General features: G+C 47.9%; 1 protein-coding gene across 1 annotated transcript in view; it reads right to left on the bottom strand.

The window, feature by feature from the left end:
* SGPL1 (sphingosine-1-phosphate lyase 1) overlaps positions 1–15,922 on the bottom strand; it is a 30,283-nt gene that overhangs the window by 4,105 nt on the left and 10,256 nt on the right. The window contains exons 3-12 of the mRNA XM_050305649.1: positions 15,553–15,620; positions 13,594–13,741; positions 12,215–12,294; positions 10,821–10,949; positions 4,683–4,771; positions 3,650–3,755; positions 3,109–3,207; positions 2,148–2,297; positions 878–1,116; positions 152–298 (exon numbers count right to left, since the gene is read on the bottom strand). Coding sequence (XP_050161606.1) covers positions 152–298; positions 878–1,116; positions 2,148–2,297; positions 3,109–3,207; positions 3,650–3,755; positions 4,683–4,771; positions 10,821–10,949; positions 12,215–12,294; positions 13,594–13,741; positions 15,553–15,620 — 1,255 coding nt within the window. The remainder of the gene's footprint in view (positions 1–151; positions 299–877; positions 1,117–2,147; positions 2,298–3,108; positions 3,208–3,649; positions 3,756–4,682; positions 4,772–10,820; positions 10,950–12,214; positions 12,295–13,593; positions 13,742–15,552; positions 15,621–15,922) is intronic.

Raw genomic sequence — 15,922 nt, 5'->3', positions numbered from 1 at the left:
TGTATATCAGCAGTTACAGAAGCAATTCTTTCTCTGCAGAGGACGAGTCTCCATACAATTTATAAGACATGGACAACACCACTCAGCAAATCCTAAGAGCTGCGTGGCCTGAAGATGCCCATCTTGCATATCCTGGCCTCCAGACACTCACCTTGGTGGGAACTGCAGGACATTTAAGTTCCATCCTTTTGCAGCTAAAAAGTTGGACAATCGATAAATGTCGAAAGTGTCCGAGCCGATGGAGAGCACGGACACCTCCGGTTTCCCAAAAATGAAGATGCTGTCAATTTTTCTCAACCTTGGATGGAAAGAGGAGAAAAGAAATGACTGACCAGGGTTCAGACATTCTGTCCACCTAGCTGGAGCCTTAAGGGAAAAGCTACAGAAGGGAACAGATGACAGCACATTCCCACCCAAAAATCATGCAGCCAGCCCAGGTCAGTGGCAGTTGCAAGAGGACCCGGGTCATGACATACCCCAAAGTCAAGTAAATTCAGGAAGAAATAGAAGAGAGGGAAGACAAAGATGCAAGAGAAGACAGACTAGCAGAGGCTCACATAGCTTCTGTCACACAGCCACACAAGCACCCCAACAAGAGAGCATAACCCTTCTTTTGTCCTCCCTCCAGATTCCCTCCTCAGCCATGGCTGAGGCAGAAGGAATTCTCCAAGCAAAACCAGCTGAATAAAGGTGCCTGCACCCCTCCTCTCTGGGCATAAACAAAACATCTTCTCCCAGAACTGCCCAGTAAGTCCCTATCCAGCAGGTCCCATGCCACAGCTCCCCCAGGGAAACAAAACCAGGAGCAGTTTGGGAGGAGGAGTCCAGCACAGTATTGAAGAGTACAACCCAAACTCAAAGACACAAAGGCACATACTCTGACTCGAGGAATCGGGCTGTTTTAATGATCCTCCTCGTGGCCTCAACGTAGCCTGACTCTCCTATGTGCAGCAGAGTTGCCCAGCACGCAGCTATGATCCCACCAGGCCTGGAGCCTGCCACGGAGGGGGAGGCATAGATACCCCCCTGCCAGTCAGGGGCTATGAAGAACTGGTACTTCCTGTACTCCTTGTCGCTGTAGAGCACCACCGAGGAACCCTTGGGGGCGTAGCCGTACTGCAAGGGGCACAGACAGCGTCAGAGAGCACCAAGAGGGCACAGGAACACAGCCAAGCACTCACCATGTGCTGGACTGCTGCTGTGCTGAGGGGCAGGAAGGCTCTGCACAGGGATCTGCACAGGCTGGGTCTGTGGGCTGAGCTCCAACAAGGCCCAGTGCCGGGTCCTGCCCTTGGGTCACACCAACCCCTGCAGCTCCAGGCTGGGCCAGAGGGGCTGGAAAGCTGGGAAAGGCCCTGGGGGTGCTGGGGACAGCGGCTGGACATGAGCCCGGCTGTGCCCAGGGGGGCAAGAAGGCCAAGGGCCCCTGGGCTGTGCCAGCCACGGGGTGGGCACAGGCCCAGGACAGGGATTGTCCCTGTGCTGGCACCGCTGAGGGACCCCCAGGGCTGTGCCCAGTTCTGGGCCCTCAACAGGAGAGACATTGAGGGGCTGGAGCATGTGCAGGGAAGGGAACGGAGCTGGGAAGGGGCTGGAGCAGCAGGAGGGGCTGAGGGAGCTGGGGGGGGCTCAGCCTGGAGAAAAGGAGGCTCAGGGGGGCCCTTCTGGCTCTGCAACTCCCTGACAGGAGGGGGGAGCCGGGGGGGGGGGTCTGGCTCTGTTCCCAGGGAACAGGGACAGGAGGAGAGGGAATGGCCTCAAGTTGTGCCAGAGGAGGTTTAAGTTGGACATCAGGAGGAATTTTTTCACCGATGGGGCTGTCAGGCATTGGCAGGGGCTGCCCAGGTTGGTGGTGGATTCCCCATCCCTGGAAGTGTTCAGAGAATGACTGGACATGGCACTCAGTGCTCTGGTCTGGGTGACAAGGTGGGGATCAGTCAAAGGCTGGACTCAGTCTTGGAGGTATTTTCCAATCTAAACGATTCTGTGGTTCTGTACTTTGGCACATTGCACAAAGCACATCAACAGAGCAGCCCCTACACCCCTGCACCTCAGCGCTCCCCACACAGAGAAGAAATGCCTGAAGGCAGGGATGGCAACAGGAATCACACCCCAAAAATGAAAGCACTGGAAGACCCTCTTCTTACCTTGTGGGTATCGGCAGAAATGCTGGTCACACCTTCGACACGGAAGTCAAAGGGACGCTTTAGAGGGAACCCTGCCTTGTCCATAAAAGCAATGAGAAATCCACCCAGGCAGGCATCCACATGGAAGGGGATCTTGTACTTCACTGCCAGCTGTGTGTGAACAAGAGATTAGGGAAGAAAGTGATGTGGCTGGGGCACCTGAACTCCAGTCACCAAGATACACTTGCCATTTCACAAATAAATGTTCACTGAAGCTTTCGGGAGCATCGTGACACTCTCAAGCCTATCTCAAGAAGACAGGAGATCTGGAAGGGTTGGCCACCTGTGGGACCCCTTTTCCTGCCTTCCACACAGAGCAAAACCACAGCATTTCCATAGTCTGCTGTGTTTGCCAAAGGGATATGGCAACACAGTCTGAAAGGAGTATCCTCGATGCAGTATAAGGGCATGAGCCAAACGAACAGAAGGTCAGAGGCCCTGGCTGGTTCCACACAAAATAAATAACTGGAGCACAGAGAGGGAAGAAATCTAGAGGTGTGTCTGAAAAATAAAATCCCAGCCCTTTGACTCCTAACTCCCTCACACAATTTCTCAGAGCTCCTGACCAATTTTGATACAACCATCAGGCCCTAAACCAAAAGCCTTTTCACCAGGTGGACTATTTAGCTGTTCTTTTGTTTCAGGTATCAAGGAATATCAGGAGTGAGGGGGAATATGTGACTATGAGACCAACAAGAAGCACCGGTTGGTCTCATAGTCACATATTCCCCCTCACTCCCAAATTGCATCCTACATACTCTGCTGTTGGTTGACACCTCATTTGAGGACAGTACTACCCTTCAAGCAGTGTGTTCCTCCCACCAAATTCACTGGTTGGCATCCTGGAAGCCATCCTCTGCTCTTCTGGTGCTGTTTTTATTCCTAGAGCACACAGAATTCCCTAGAGGGAGGGGTATCCTACCTCTGCCACCTCCTCAATGGGGTCCATAATTCCATGTGGGAACTGGGGAGCAGAACAGACCAGCATGGCTGTGTTCTTCGAGATGGCTCTCCTCATTGCCTGAAGATTTAAAGAGAGAAGATGCTCACATTCCATTTACCAAGTGCCACCCTGCCAAAAAAGATAAAAAGGTGAAAACATGCAGAGTCTGGTCTTAAAAAACCAACGCACAAAAAAGCAGACAGAGAGCAAAGCAACAAGCCACAAGCACCGTCGGGCATTAACTCATCCACTTGGAAATCCTGGAACATGTCTGGGGCTATTTCTGAAATACACAAACTACTTGATCCTAAATGAATCAAACAAGACAAGAGGGATGGTTTACATCCTCTTATTTCAACTGAAGTCTCATGTGCAGTGAGAGGCACTTCCCTTGTGCCGTTTTTCCTTGTTTCCAGGACGCATTCATCCCTCTTGCTACCCGGGATTGGTAGACTGCTTGCTGCTTGTTGTACAGTGCTAATTATTCACACAAAGAGCGATGTGCTGCCTAAAGCACTACCTGGACATCCACTTCCATAGCCTTGGTCAATGGGATTTGAATCAGCTTCATCCCAAAGTAATGTGCTGCCTTGTCAAACGCCGCGTGGGCGCTCACCGGGACCAGCCTGGAGAAGGAACAGAGCGTGTGTGTCAACCCAGGCAGCACCAGGTCTGGACTAACATGATGGACACTCCATCCTGAACAACCCCCTGCATGGTCTTCTGTCAACCAGGAGTTAGAATTCCCAGGAAATCTACTTTGCTGTCGTATCAAACAGGATTGGACCGTCTCCCCCCAGCCACCCTCCCCGAGAGGAGAGGACAAAAAGGAAGGAGCAGCATAAATGTACCACATGAATGTAACATTTGTGTCTCCCATCTCACAGAGGGCAGAGGTTGTTTGAACAGCCTTAATTAACCTTTCTTCTGAGGCCTCATATCATTATCAGGGCCTTAAACATTAGAGAGGGAAGAAAAGAACCACAGGAATTCAGCAGAAGACGAACACCAGTGTTTCGTTTCTTTCTACGTTTTCCCCTCATCAGCAATTAACCAGAGAAATATTTTTGCTGCACCATCTAGAAAAGAAGCAGCACATTAGAGACAGCAAATCCTCTATTAGCAGTGTAATGATTAGCACAATTCCTCATTTGAGCTCCAACTAGTCCCAGCATTTTCAGACTAAACCCTCTTTGATCTGAATAAATCAAAACCCTCGAATACTTCAAAGGGCTTGACAATCTCTGCTCAAGAGAGGCCCAAAGCTGGTATGGGCAGGTTATCTAGAGCAGTAGACAGGTATTGCCAAAATACATCTGCTCATCACAGCCCCCCAGCAACATTTGTGCCCCCCAGGCTTCTTAAAGCTTCCTGTGCCTTTGAAACTCTTCTTTCCACCCTGGGTTCCCTCTTCCAGACACAGATGGACACGGAGGAGGTGGCAATGAGCTATGAAATGAAGGATTACTGAGGTCCAGCAGCCACCTCGACTCAAGAGGGACAGTAAATCCCACAAGCCCCCCAAAGCCAAGAGTTGTGGAGGCACCACTCACATTTCTGGCTGTTTGATGCCCCTCTCATACGCCAAGTCTCGGTAGGCCTTGCAGGCCATCAGGATGCTCTCAGTCCCCCCAGATGTCATCTGTCATGAAGGAAAGAAGCAAACAAGTTAAAACAGCTGCTTAACGTGGGTGCTGCAGAAGGGAAAAGCATAAAAACAGGGATTCAGCCACAGGACAACTCGGGGTTCCAAGGCAGCAGAAGCCACTGAACAGCACGAGGCAACTTTCAGACGTTCAGTTTGAAAAAGGCACATTTAAATGTTGAACCCTCCATTTAAACGGGGTGGGGGGAAAGGGAAAACAAACTAAAGGTATTCAACTCCAAAGCCTTAACAGGAGGGGGCCACACTGCACAGTCACACCGCACCTCACAAAACTGCAAGCACTTACTTAAGCTCTTGATTACCTGGGGATTGTTTATCTGCATTACAGATTAATTATGCCACGTACACGGAAACAACAAAGCTACTTTTGATCCTCAGATCTGCTGAACCAACTGCAACTTCCCCTCTTAACCTCTTCCCCCCAGAAAAAAAAAAAAACACCAAAAAAAGAACATTAAAAGGATGCAATCCCACTTGTGTGTCTTATGACATCTCTAAGTTTGGGGTTTCCTTTGGTTTTTCCCAGCTGACATAGCTGCAAACCCCCAAAATACAAAGAAGTGTGACAGTGTGACAATGGCTAAACATTAAGTACAGAGACAAGGAACAAAGTTCACGGGCACAGAAAACCAGCCTGTCACATTTGTTCCTAACAGGATCCAAGCCAGCAGCAGCTGCTGGCATAGGCAGTGTGGAAGTGACTGTCACACCACAATTTCTGCCCCCTTTTTTTTTTTTTTGGGTAGTTTAAAAGCAACAGCTGTCACAGATAAAACCTAACAGAGCCTCACACTGGATAAAGACATCGCTGCATTAATTGTGAAGCAAATGGATGGTAGCAGGAACACAATGTCTTGAGCTTTTCATGAGGTTGTGTCACTCCTCAACTCTCCTTGTGAAAAGATCTGTCAAGCTGTCAGCTATTACCATTGGGGGGAAAAAAAACCCAGCTGGTATAACAGGGACTGCCTGCCTTCCTACTGGTGGGAGAAGAGGAATGGGATTATTGCATACTTGTAACACTCCTTGCAACACAGATATTGCAAGGATTGTGAAAACTTTGCTAGGAAGGACTTGGGGGTCTTGGGATTCATGTTAGTGAACACCAGGCCCTCCTCTCATCTAGATAATGTGTTCCTGGGAAAAAAAAAACAGCCTTATTCCCATATTTCAGTCTTTCCACCAAAACACCAACATCTTGCCTTTCTATATAAGCTTTCCTCAAAGTCTGGTTTATCCCCTTCATGGAAATCCTGAGCCACACAGAGTTTTTGGTAGGTCAGAGTCAACACTCATCAGCAGTCGGTCACGTGCGGGATAAGGAACAACATCCAGGATGGATCTTCCCCCCGCCACCCCACCAGGGGCAGCAGGACTGGCATGCAGACAACCACACAGAAAGCTTGTTCAAGCAGCTGAAAATCCACCCAAAAGGCTGAATTACAGCCAGCTCAGCTTCCTAAACTGGCCCACAGCCAGCACATCACAAGTCTCCACCAGAGAGAAGCACCAGAGCAGCTCGACCTGGAACACGCACCCAGTGCAGCTACCACAGCCAAATCCTTCAGATCCCTACGGATTGTACCTGTGGATGGAGCCTGCTCTTTTTCTTTTTTCTATTTTTTTTTTTTTTTTTTACAGGAGGCTTTGGCAGCTCAGTTCCCCACAGCAAACAGCCAGAGCCTGAATCACTGTCACAGGATCGCACTTCCCCAGCGCCCGGGGCAGCCGGCACCCGGCCAGCCCGCGGTGATTCAGCACCACCGAGGGCTCGCACACATCCCTCTCTCCCTCCTCCCCAGATGAAAGTCCGCAGGTTCGAGCCGTGCCGCGGGGAAAAAGGGGCTGGAAACAGGCATTGTTTTAAGAGGTTTGCCAACCCTGTGCTATCTTCAAAAACCAGGTAAAAAAAAAGGCGAGTAAACAGACTTTTTGTGTTCCTGAGTTACTTATTGCTTTCCAAACGGGAGGGGAGAGGAAAGAGCACAGGGAATAAATATATCCCTTCCCTTGCTCCCTCCCTCCCTCCAAATCCCACTGGCTCTGGACCCTCAACGTTACAGGTTGCAGTCCTTATTAAAGGATTTCCCTGGTCATGTCACTGTTAAGCTGTCAGACCTTAAAAGAACCACTTTGGTTCGTGGGCTCTTGAGTTTTTGTTTGCATTTTCACCTTAAGAAACGCCTCCATTCAGGCCCTGGAGACAAAGCTGACCAAAAAAATTCATCGAGCTGAATTACTCAATGAATAAAAAAAGCAAACTACAATTTACTTCTGAGGTAACATCAGAATGAAAAAATACACCCCAATCCACAGCGGGGTCATAACGTTGTGGCAGCCTCCCATAAAACTCCTGTAAACCTGCAGGTTGTAAATTCCACTAGCTGTGTCTCGTCTCAAGGTGACCTGCTCGTCGCTCCAAATAAAATCTGAGGGATCTGCACAGTTTAAGCCCCCCCCCTCAAGACACATCACTCACATTTCACTTGTAAAGTCCTACTTCAAATGTGCAGCTGGTACCAGGACAAAGTTTGGAAGCCCTGGAGTTTAAAGAAGAGACAAAATAGGTTTCTACAGGAGGTTTAGGTTTGCATCTGCTGATTTTGTCTCCCACTCCTGCCCTCAGAGACTGACATCAAATACACAAATGTACACCCCCCAGACACAGTTTTTCTCTACACTTCAAAGCTGCCCTTTCTTTTTAAAGGTCAAAAAACTGCTTAGAACACACAAATCATTGAAGCTTGCATAAAAGTGGTGATTTCTCCCCAAATTACAGGGGAAATCCACAGAGCCAGCACTGCAAAACAAAGCACCTTGTGAACATGAACACATGCACACAACAGACAGGAATGAATCCCCCAGTTCCTCCTCTACATGCTGAGCTTAATTAGTCCTTCCAAATCATTGCAAGAATGTGATTAGAGTCTCCCAGGTGCCAAAAGTCCCCAGTTCCTGTCTCTATGCTCTTGCCTAACACAATTAAAAGTAAGAACAATAGCAGTAATTAGTGAGAAATAGGAAACATCCATCCACTGCTGAAAACGATTGCTTTTAAAACTGCTTAAAAACCTGGAACAGCTCTCAGAGCAACTTAAGGCAAAGGCATGTCTGCACCCCTCACCACCAGGGAATCATTAGAGGTTTTATGCCCATGTTTAAGAGAAAAAATTACAGCCCACATGGCTCAGCTAAAGGCAACTCCAGTAAATAACACAGGTTGCTCATCTAGTTTAACATTCAGAAACCTAAAAAAAAAGACAGGTTTCAGCTTAGCATTTATTAAACACACCAAAAACCTTCAGAGAGGGGGAGCAGGGGATTGCTCCCCAGAGATCCTGCTGAGGAAGGTGTCCACATGACACAGGGCAGCACCACAGAGAGATCCCAGGCTGCTGAAAAGCCTTGGGAACAGCACAAACGTGACTGCTCTTCCCAGACTGGAAAGCAGAGTATCAGCCCCACAAAGTGCTGTTCTGCAACATGCTGTGGAAATCAGAGCACAAAGGAAGTGAAAGTGCCTCACTGAGAAGCCCAGACAGAAACTCTTGGTGTTTTCCACGTGGCACAGCCACAGACACACCACCCAGAAACACCAACAAAGCTCCATCTGCCTTCAGGGACCACCAACAGGCACCAAAAAATTGGCCAAGCAGTCCATGCTGCTTAAATCCAGTGGCCAGGGAGGCTGGCACTATGACCCACTGCTTCTCAGAGAAGGCAGTGGTGACACTCAGAGAAAAAAAAAAAAAGAAAAAAACACCCCACAAAACAGTGGTTTTAATTTTCAACACTGCAAAAGTGGAATCAAGTAACCCAGAAGCCTTCTCAGAAGAACAAGCCAGCAGCCCCTCACGAACAGATCAATTTAAAGATAACTCAGAGCATTGCACCCTCCCTGGTTTAGCCTTAAACCCCCTGTTTTACAGCCTCACCAGTTACTGAAGCGTAACTGTGGCAGTCTGAGCCACAGCACGGCCTTCTCGAGACAGAAACCATTGCATCAGTTGGAAAAAATGCTCCTTTTAAATGGCTTTGGCACTGTCCAAGCCTCCAGGAGTTATTGTGAAATGTTAATTCAGCTTTGGAAAGAAGAAAATAAGAAGTCTTTGAGGCCAGCTACTTGAAGGGCGTGTGACCTCCATACACCCACCCAACATCTCTCTGTCAAAGATCAGCAACTCCGGACGCTTCCCAGTCAGGAAGGGACACGTGGGAGGAAGACAAAAAGTCCACTGGAGACACTCGTTTGGACATGATAATTACAGGGCTGCAATTAATCTTCTGTTTCTGGCCAATCAACTCTTCAGCCCTCCCCTTCACCCTGCACATGAGACTGTTCATCCAGCTGGGATGGAACTCCACGGCAGGTTGTGTGTCTGCTTTGCTGCTCTGCTTGGCTTTATGGCACCATCCTCGGGAGGGAGGGGAGGACGGAGGGAAAAGCAGGAGGTCTCACACTGGCTGTGTCACAGTCTTACTATTTTGGAGCAGTTTTTTACCTGTTCTCACCTCCTCTGAGGCAATTCTACATTTCAGATTCAGTGGAGCAGCACACGGGGCCGAGGCTGACGCTTTTACAACGCGTTTTACGAAACAGAACCCGAATGCCCTCCTTGCAGGCTGCAGCAAGCAAAGCTCTCCAAGCATCCATCAGTGGCACACAGCTATCTGCCTGCTTTATCAGCTGATGTCCCAACTGGTGATAAAAACCAGTTTCAACAGCTTGATCCCCAGCCTCCTCCCCACTCCAGGGATAATCTCACCCCTGTTCTCAGCACTTGCAAGCCAGGAGGGAGCTGAGGCGAGGTTAAACATTTCTTATAAAAGCAGAGAGGCACATTCCTTCTGTACACTTGAAGGTGGCACAGGGAATACAGCCCTGAGAAGACAAGTCAGGTCATGGGGTGTCACATCTTACACTCGCCCACACTGCATGGTGGAGTTTCAGCTTCAATGCAGCTAGAGTCTGATCCCAACTACGCCTACTATAAGGCTACTACAGTACTTACACTCCTTAGCACAACCAAGCCTCCAAATTACAGATAAAGCCCATTCAAGGCCAGTTCACCTCCTAAGCTCTTGTGTCAACACTGGCTTCCCAAGTGACCTTCAGCCACTGCCAGCCTTCTCCCTCCCCAAGCACCCCTGCCAGCCTCTGGGAAACCTCATCTGGATTCTTCTCACAGACTCAACTAACTCCTCTCAAATACTGAGCTGCCTCTTTGTCTGCCAGCTGCACCTAACCACCATGCCAGGAGATAAGGCCTCGCTGTCCCACACACCACGTAAACAGGGAGAGAGAACCTGCCCTGAGGAATTCAGGATCCTCACCAAAAGGAGAGAGAGAGAGGAGGGGAAGAAGCCAGGATTTATTTTTATGACAATATTTCACCGTGCAACTTCTTATCTTTTGCTCTTCGACCAACAGTGAATCAGTTTGAGAGCACACATTTGGACTCCTGCTAGGAGTTTTAGTCGAGGCTGTAGAACTGGTTTCCGCTGCAGTGCACTGGAAGGCCACATAAAGCTGGAAACACAGCTCTCCAGCTGGACAGCTGACAACACATGCCATGCCTGCTTGTTGGTGACCAGCCAGCCAGCTGGCCTTGCCCTCAATCCCAGCAATCTGCCAGGCTACAGATTGCCAGCCCAGAGTGTAAAACTGAGGGGAGCTACTCAAACTAACACTGCTCTGTTCACCATCCCCCATGGACCACCAGCCAGGCTGCACTACACCAGTTCTCTTTGCCAACTGCCATCGAGCCTGTGTCATTTAAAAGCGGGTGGGAAAAAAGCTGAAGTAAATAGTCTTGTCTAGAGAACTATTTCCCCAAGTTAAATTGTCTCGTAAAGCTTCGCCAAGAAGAGGAATTAAGCAATCATATCATACAGACACAGAATTGGCATGGAATATCCCAGAGTGAGCTCAACCTCAGTCTCATCTGCAGAGCACAAAGTGCCTTTGCACTTGTCAGAGTTAAAAATACCCAAGGTGCTCAGGAAGTTAAGACAGGCTACTTACAGCACCACAAGACTTGGGGCCTCCGTTGAAGAGCGTACAGGCAATCCTCACCACCTCTGCTTCCATCTTCCTCAGGCCAGGGAAGATGTCCGGGTGGAGAGGGTTACTCCAGGCAAACTCTTCATACACCTTCAGGAAACGAAGGGAGAAAGTCAGCCTTGCAGATGGAGGGTTGGATTGTCAGTGCAGCTTTGAGAACTCCCCACGTGCAATGCATGAGTAAATTAGCTACATTTAACTATAAGAACACCACGGATCTCCTTGGACTTAACTGCTCCTGCTAAAGTAAATGCCACAAGCTAAGGAATAAAACATGTTTCTCTAGGGCATTTTGACCTCTGGATTGATTCTATAACATATCAACATCTCTTGTTGTAAAGACAATTTTTAGAAAAGGAACAGCACGCACCCTGCGATTGCTTCACACAAAACAGGCCAAAAAGCTTCCTTTGACAGAACTAGTTTTCAAGTTTACTATTAAGGGAGAATTCTGAAGCACAAAAAAAAATAAAAAGCACTAATGCCCACCCACACCACAGCAGAAGTGGATGTGGAAACCAGTATTTCATGCTTTTCTGCAATTGTGGACTCACAGGATGTAAGGCTGGAACAGGCCAGTTCCAACCTCCTGCAGTCCAGATCAAAAAGCAACCACAGGGATGTTAAAAGAAACACAGCAGAATAATCAGCACAAACAGAGGGAATGTTTCCACAACACTCTGAGGCCCCTCCAGAAAGGCTGCTCTGAGCTCTATGTTTCCCTTGAAGTGGCAAAGAAAATGTCAACAGGAGGAAGAAAACAGCAATAGCAACCACCAAACAGAGCTCGTTACACTTGTTACAAAAGCTGTTCCCAGGAGCAGGACTTCCTTTCCTAGCAAAAGAACTCTGGTAGGAAATATACTTGCAAACAGACCTTTAGGCTGTTCAGGTTATTCTCCAGCCTCCTCAAAGGGATAAGTTCCTCAGGAGGTAAACAGACCTAACAAAGACACCACTGAACCATGCCAGTGCTCCATTGTTTAAGATTTGGACCACTCAGTCAAGTCAAAAAAAAAAAAAAAAAACACTTTACAAGCTTCTCTTTTATTTAAAGCAAGAGGGATTTAGCTTCCAGTTCACTTGTAAGCAGCTTCTTACCTTCTCACTCAAAACATCTCACCTGACTGGCCCAGTTACCTCTACGAGGGGTTTTTGCAGGGACCAGATTCATGCTGCTCAAATGCCCTGCTACTAATTCCTCCTACATTTACTCCAGGTTGCTTACAAACTCAGGTAGCCTTAAGTTTTTCATCTTCCCTGTTTATTTTGAGGTGCTGGAACAGCATGGAGGGGTTTCTGGTCACCCTGAAGACGCAGAGGACACTCGCAAGGTTGGACTGCTCGCAATTTACCTTCACGAGCAGCTGGGTGAGCTTCTCTTCACCACTGTAAACAGTGCCAGAGACCTTCCCGTCCTGCCAACGAACCTCTCCTGAAAGAGAGGGAAGGGCACAACATTCACAAACACAGGCATTCTCAGGAAGCATGGAAAAGCGCATGGAAAAGCACCCTCGGATCTGCAGGTGAGGACTCGTCTTTTTTGAGAGCTCCCTGGGTTTTGTGCCCCAGAGGCAGCTGTGCGTGGGGCTGAGCTTGGCAAACAGCGAGTAAACACTGAGTGAAGAGTCAGCACATAACACACAGCCAGCAGGCAGTTATATTAATACGTAATCCACTTAATCCCCATCAGTCTCCCCAAACTGCTGCTCAACCAGCTGAACACTAAATTGGCTAAACTGAAGCCACTGTCAAAGAGCAGTCGCCACCGCAAGTTGAGGTGAGATGGGACGGCCAAGTTTGTCCTGCTAAAACCTCCAGCACACCAGGCACCTCAATGAAACGTCAGCTAAACCAGCATTTCCAGGCAACTTCCAAAGGGGAGTGTGTGGAGGGGGAAGGAGGAGGCCTCAGGAGAAGAAAAAACAACCCAGTGAAGGAAGGAAACAATAATTTAAGGGAAAACACAGACAGAAGCAGCACTAGCAATACACACCAGCAGAAAAGAAGGAAGTTGTTACAGGATACTCTGCTGTGAATCTGCTTCTGAATCTGGAGTAGATGCACTCTTGTAACAGAAAATTCAAGGCATTTCTCAAATTTGGAATAGGAGCAGGGCAGTCGTGATCTTCTCCTCTGGACAGAAAGTCACCCAGACTTGCTCATTAGAAGTAACAGTTCCACTAAGCAGGGTAGAGATATTTACAGGAGAGAGGCAACTAAAATCAAGTGTCAAGCACTGCTCAAGCCAGCAGAACATCATCATGACTCTTTCTTCCTTAAAAGGCTTTTTCAAGGGGCAAACCATTATGTGACTCCAATTAAGAGAAACAGTCTTGGAAATTCCCTAAAAACCCTACTTGGAAGCTGCTTTTTTCGATTATGAGTATTTCCTGAAACGCATTTCTGGTAAAAGTTGAACATCAAGGCAGCTGCTCAGAAATGCACACCAAAATGCACTCAGATAAACTTCTTCCACACTTCTATTCTCCTCAGTTCTCCCACCTCTCCATACAATCTAGAATTCTTGGGGAAGGAATGGAATTTCAGTGTGAACACCCAAATACAGTGTCAGAAGCCATAAACACCCATCTCAGTGGCTTCCAGAAGGTAAATGGAAAAACCTGCAAGCAAAGAGCATCAGGGATGAAATATTTAAGGGAAAACAATGAGCAGGAGTCACTGGAACTCGTTTTAGAGAGCAAGTGTAATGTCAGGTGTCTGACAGACTCACCTTTGGAGCTGTACTCTTTCATCTTCTCCAGCACTTGGGGTTGGCTCATGCCTTGCTCCGGCAGCGCTTTGATATAATCCTTTTCATCTTTCAGGAAGGATAAACTGGAAGTGACATCATTCAAGGCTGCATCAATCTTCTTTTGAATCTAAAGAGAAAGGAAAAACCTATGAAACAGTGGCACTGGCCATACTATAAATACTGGAGCGTGTGCAGGACAGAACCTCCTGGCTACGTGAGCGGTGCCGAGCAGAACAGACAGGAACTGCCTCACTCCGTGACCAAAGAGCCTGCCAACCTCTCCCTCCAAAAACAAGTTGCCTGGAACAGTGAACTGCCATACAGCAGGCTCTAAACCTGTGGGAATGGTGGCTTGGAGAGCCCACAGCTGTGCCCGTTAAGCCATGGCAGAGTGGCACTTGGGCCCCTGCCTGGCTGCTCGACACCACCACTGCAACATCCAAACGCAGGACGTTCTCTGCTGGGCATGGATGAGCAGTGGGAGCTTTGAGACAACTGCATTTTTATCCACCAAACCTCTCTAAGTCAGTTTTCAATCTGCAGAAGCCTTCAGATGTGTTCTGGCCTGTACCTCTTCTCCTCTGCCACCACACACACAGTTTAGAAACTCATGAAAACAAGAGACACCACAGGCACAGTGCAGAGATTTCTTTCTTCCCACTCACAACCTTCCACCCAGGAAACTCAAGACTTCTTCTCACAGCACATTCCAAAGTAAAGATTCTTCTTCCAGGCAACACAGGTGTTGGGATAGTGACTTTTGGACATTGGAATGCCTCAAAGCCAAGGCCTCACAGCGAGCTACTGATAGGTTATCAGCTATCAACCTGCCAAAGAGCAAGGACAGGACACAGATAGGGCACAGCAGGAGTCCTCTGGCACAGGAGAACAGTGTCAGCCCCAAGGAGGGAAAACCTGGACACAACAGGAATTGTACAAGGTGTCCTTTTCTAAGAGGTAGGCAAAAAATACAAGCAGAGGAGAACTTGTCTGATTAAGGGCTACTCAGGTCAGAAGGGGAAAGTTGGGGCGCTTTACATAATAAAGAAGGGGTGCCAATCCCTTCCAGAGGGCTGGGGGAGAATTTGGAGAACTCCTTGTGTGCCCACAGCAAAAGGAGCAGAGTTCCTCTGTGCTCCTCTCTTGATAAAATCACCTGTAACAGATCTGACCCCCCAATCAGTGTGCAAATACGCCAACACAGTGAGCAGAAAGAAGTGCCATCAGGTGTGATACCCTCATTGCCCAGGTGAAGCAAACCCAGCTGGGCATTTCTTCATCATTAAGCCCAGGTGTCAGCTTGTTTTAGCATCATTAAGTTGTTAAACTTAATGATGCTAAAACAAGCTGACACCTGTGCTTGCAAGTTCCTGTGCAAAAAAAAAAAAAAAGCATCTCCCAAACCACAGCTGGTGTCATTTTATTGATTACACAAAGTTCTGATAGCCTTGTGCTGTAATGCTAACTGCTGCTGCTAATAGTTATCTGAGCCCTACACTAATCATGGCCAGTTCCCTGATTAAAAGAAATATCCTTCCAGGTTGCACAACGTGGCTATCTCACACTTGTTGTTGCAGCAGAGCAACTCAAGTTCAATCCTGTCCTCCCTGTCCCAGAATTACAGTGATTTTCTTGAAACCTAACAGTGAGGAAATGTTACTGGAAAGCTCTGTTACCACACTCGTTCTTGGTTAAAAAAAGTAAATTAAAAGAAGGTGGCACCTCCATTTTCTGAGGTTTCTGATATTATGACAAAAAGAATAGGCAGAAATTAAACCTGTCATTAAACCAGGTGGCAGCAGAAGACACTTCCAGATGTGCATCCTTGGATCATTATGGTCACAATGACATGACAAAGATGCACATAACTGTGCATTGTCCAAGAGAGCTGAAGCAAGGACCTGGGATAACACTAGAAGTAGTTGTTCCAATACTTACTATGGCCCCAACAAGTGGCATTTTTCTCAGCAGTTTAAAGAACTGTTTTTTAGTTCGGGATGTCAAACCTGAAAGAGAAAAGTTAGAAGTGAATCTGCAGTGAGTCAAGAAAAAAAGAAAAGGACTGTGAGCACAATACTTCTTATGCAGCCCATAATCCAGGCTCAGCATTCCTGATCCAAGCTAAAATAACACGGTGACCAAGGGGATAGATGAGCAAATTGAAGAGCAAGGCTCAGGAGTGGACCTTGCTATGGAAACATCTGGACTGCAGAACAGGAGCCATCTACAGGAATCCATGATTTGACTTGCTTTCTTACAAGGGAGTTCACATCCACCTGTGGAATTTTATAGGAAGGAGGGGGATTTC

This window comes from Myiozetetes cayanensis, unplaced genomic scaffold (genome assembly GCF_022539395.1).
Source record: "Myiozetetes cayanensis isolate MyiCay16 unplaced genomic scaffold, myiCay2020 scf10, whole genome shotgun sequence".
Taxonomy (NCBI): Eukaryota; Metazoa; Chordata; class Aves; order Passeriformes; family Tyrannidae; genus Myiozetetes; species Myiozetetes cayanensis.
Note: the sequence above shows the minus strand (reverse complement) of the source record. Positions and strands in the feature narration are given on the sequence as shown.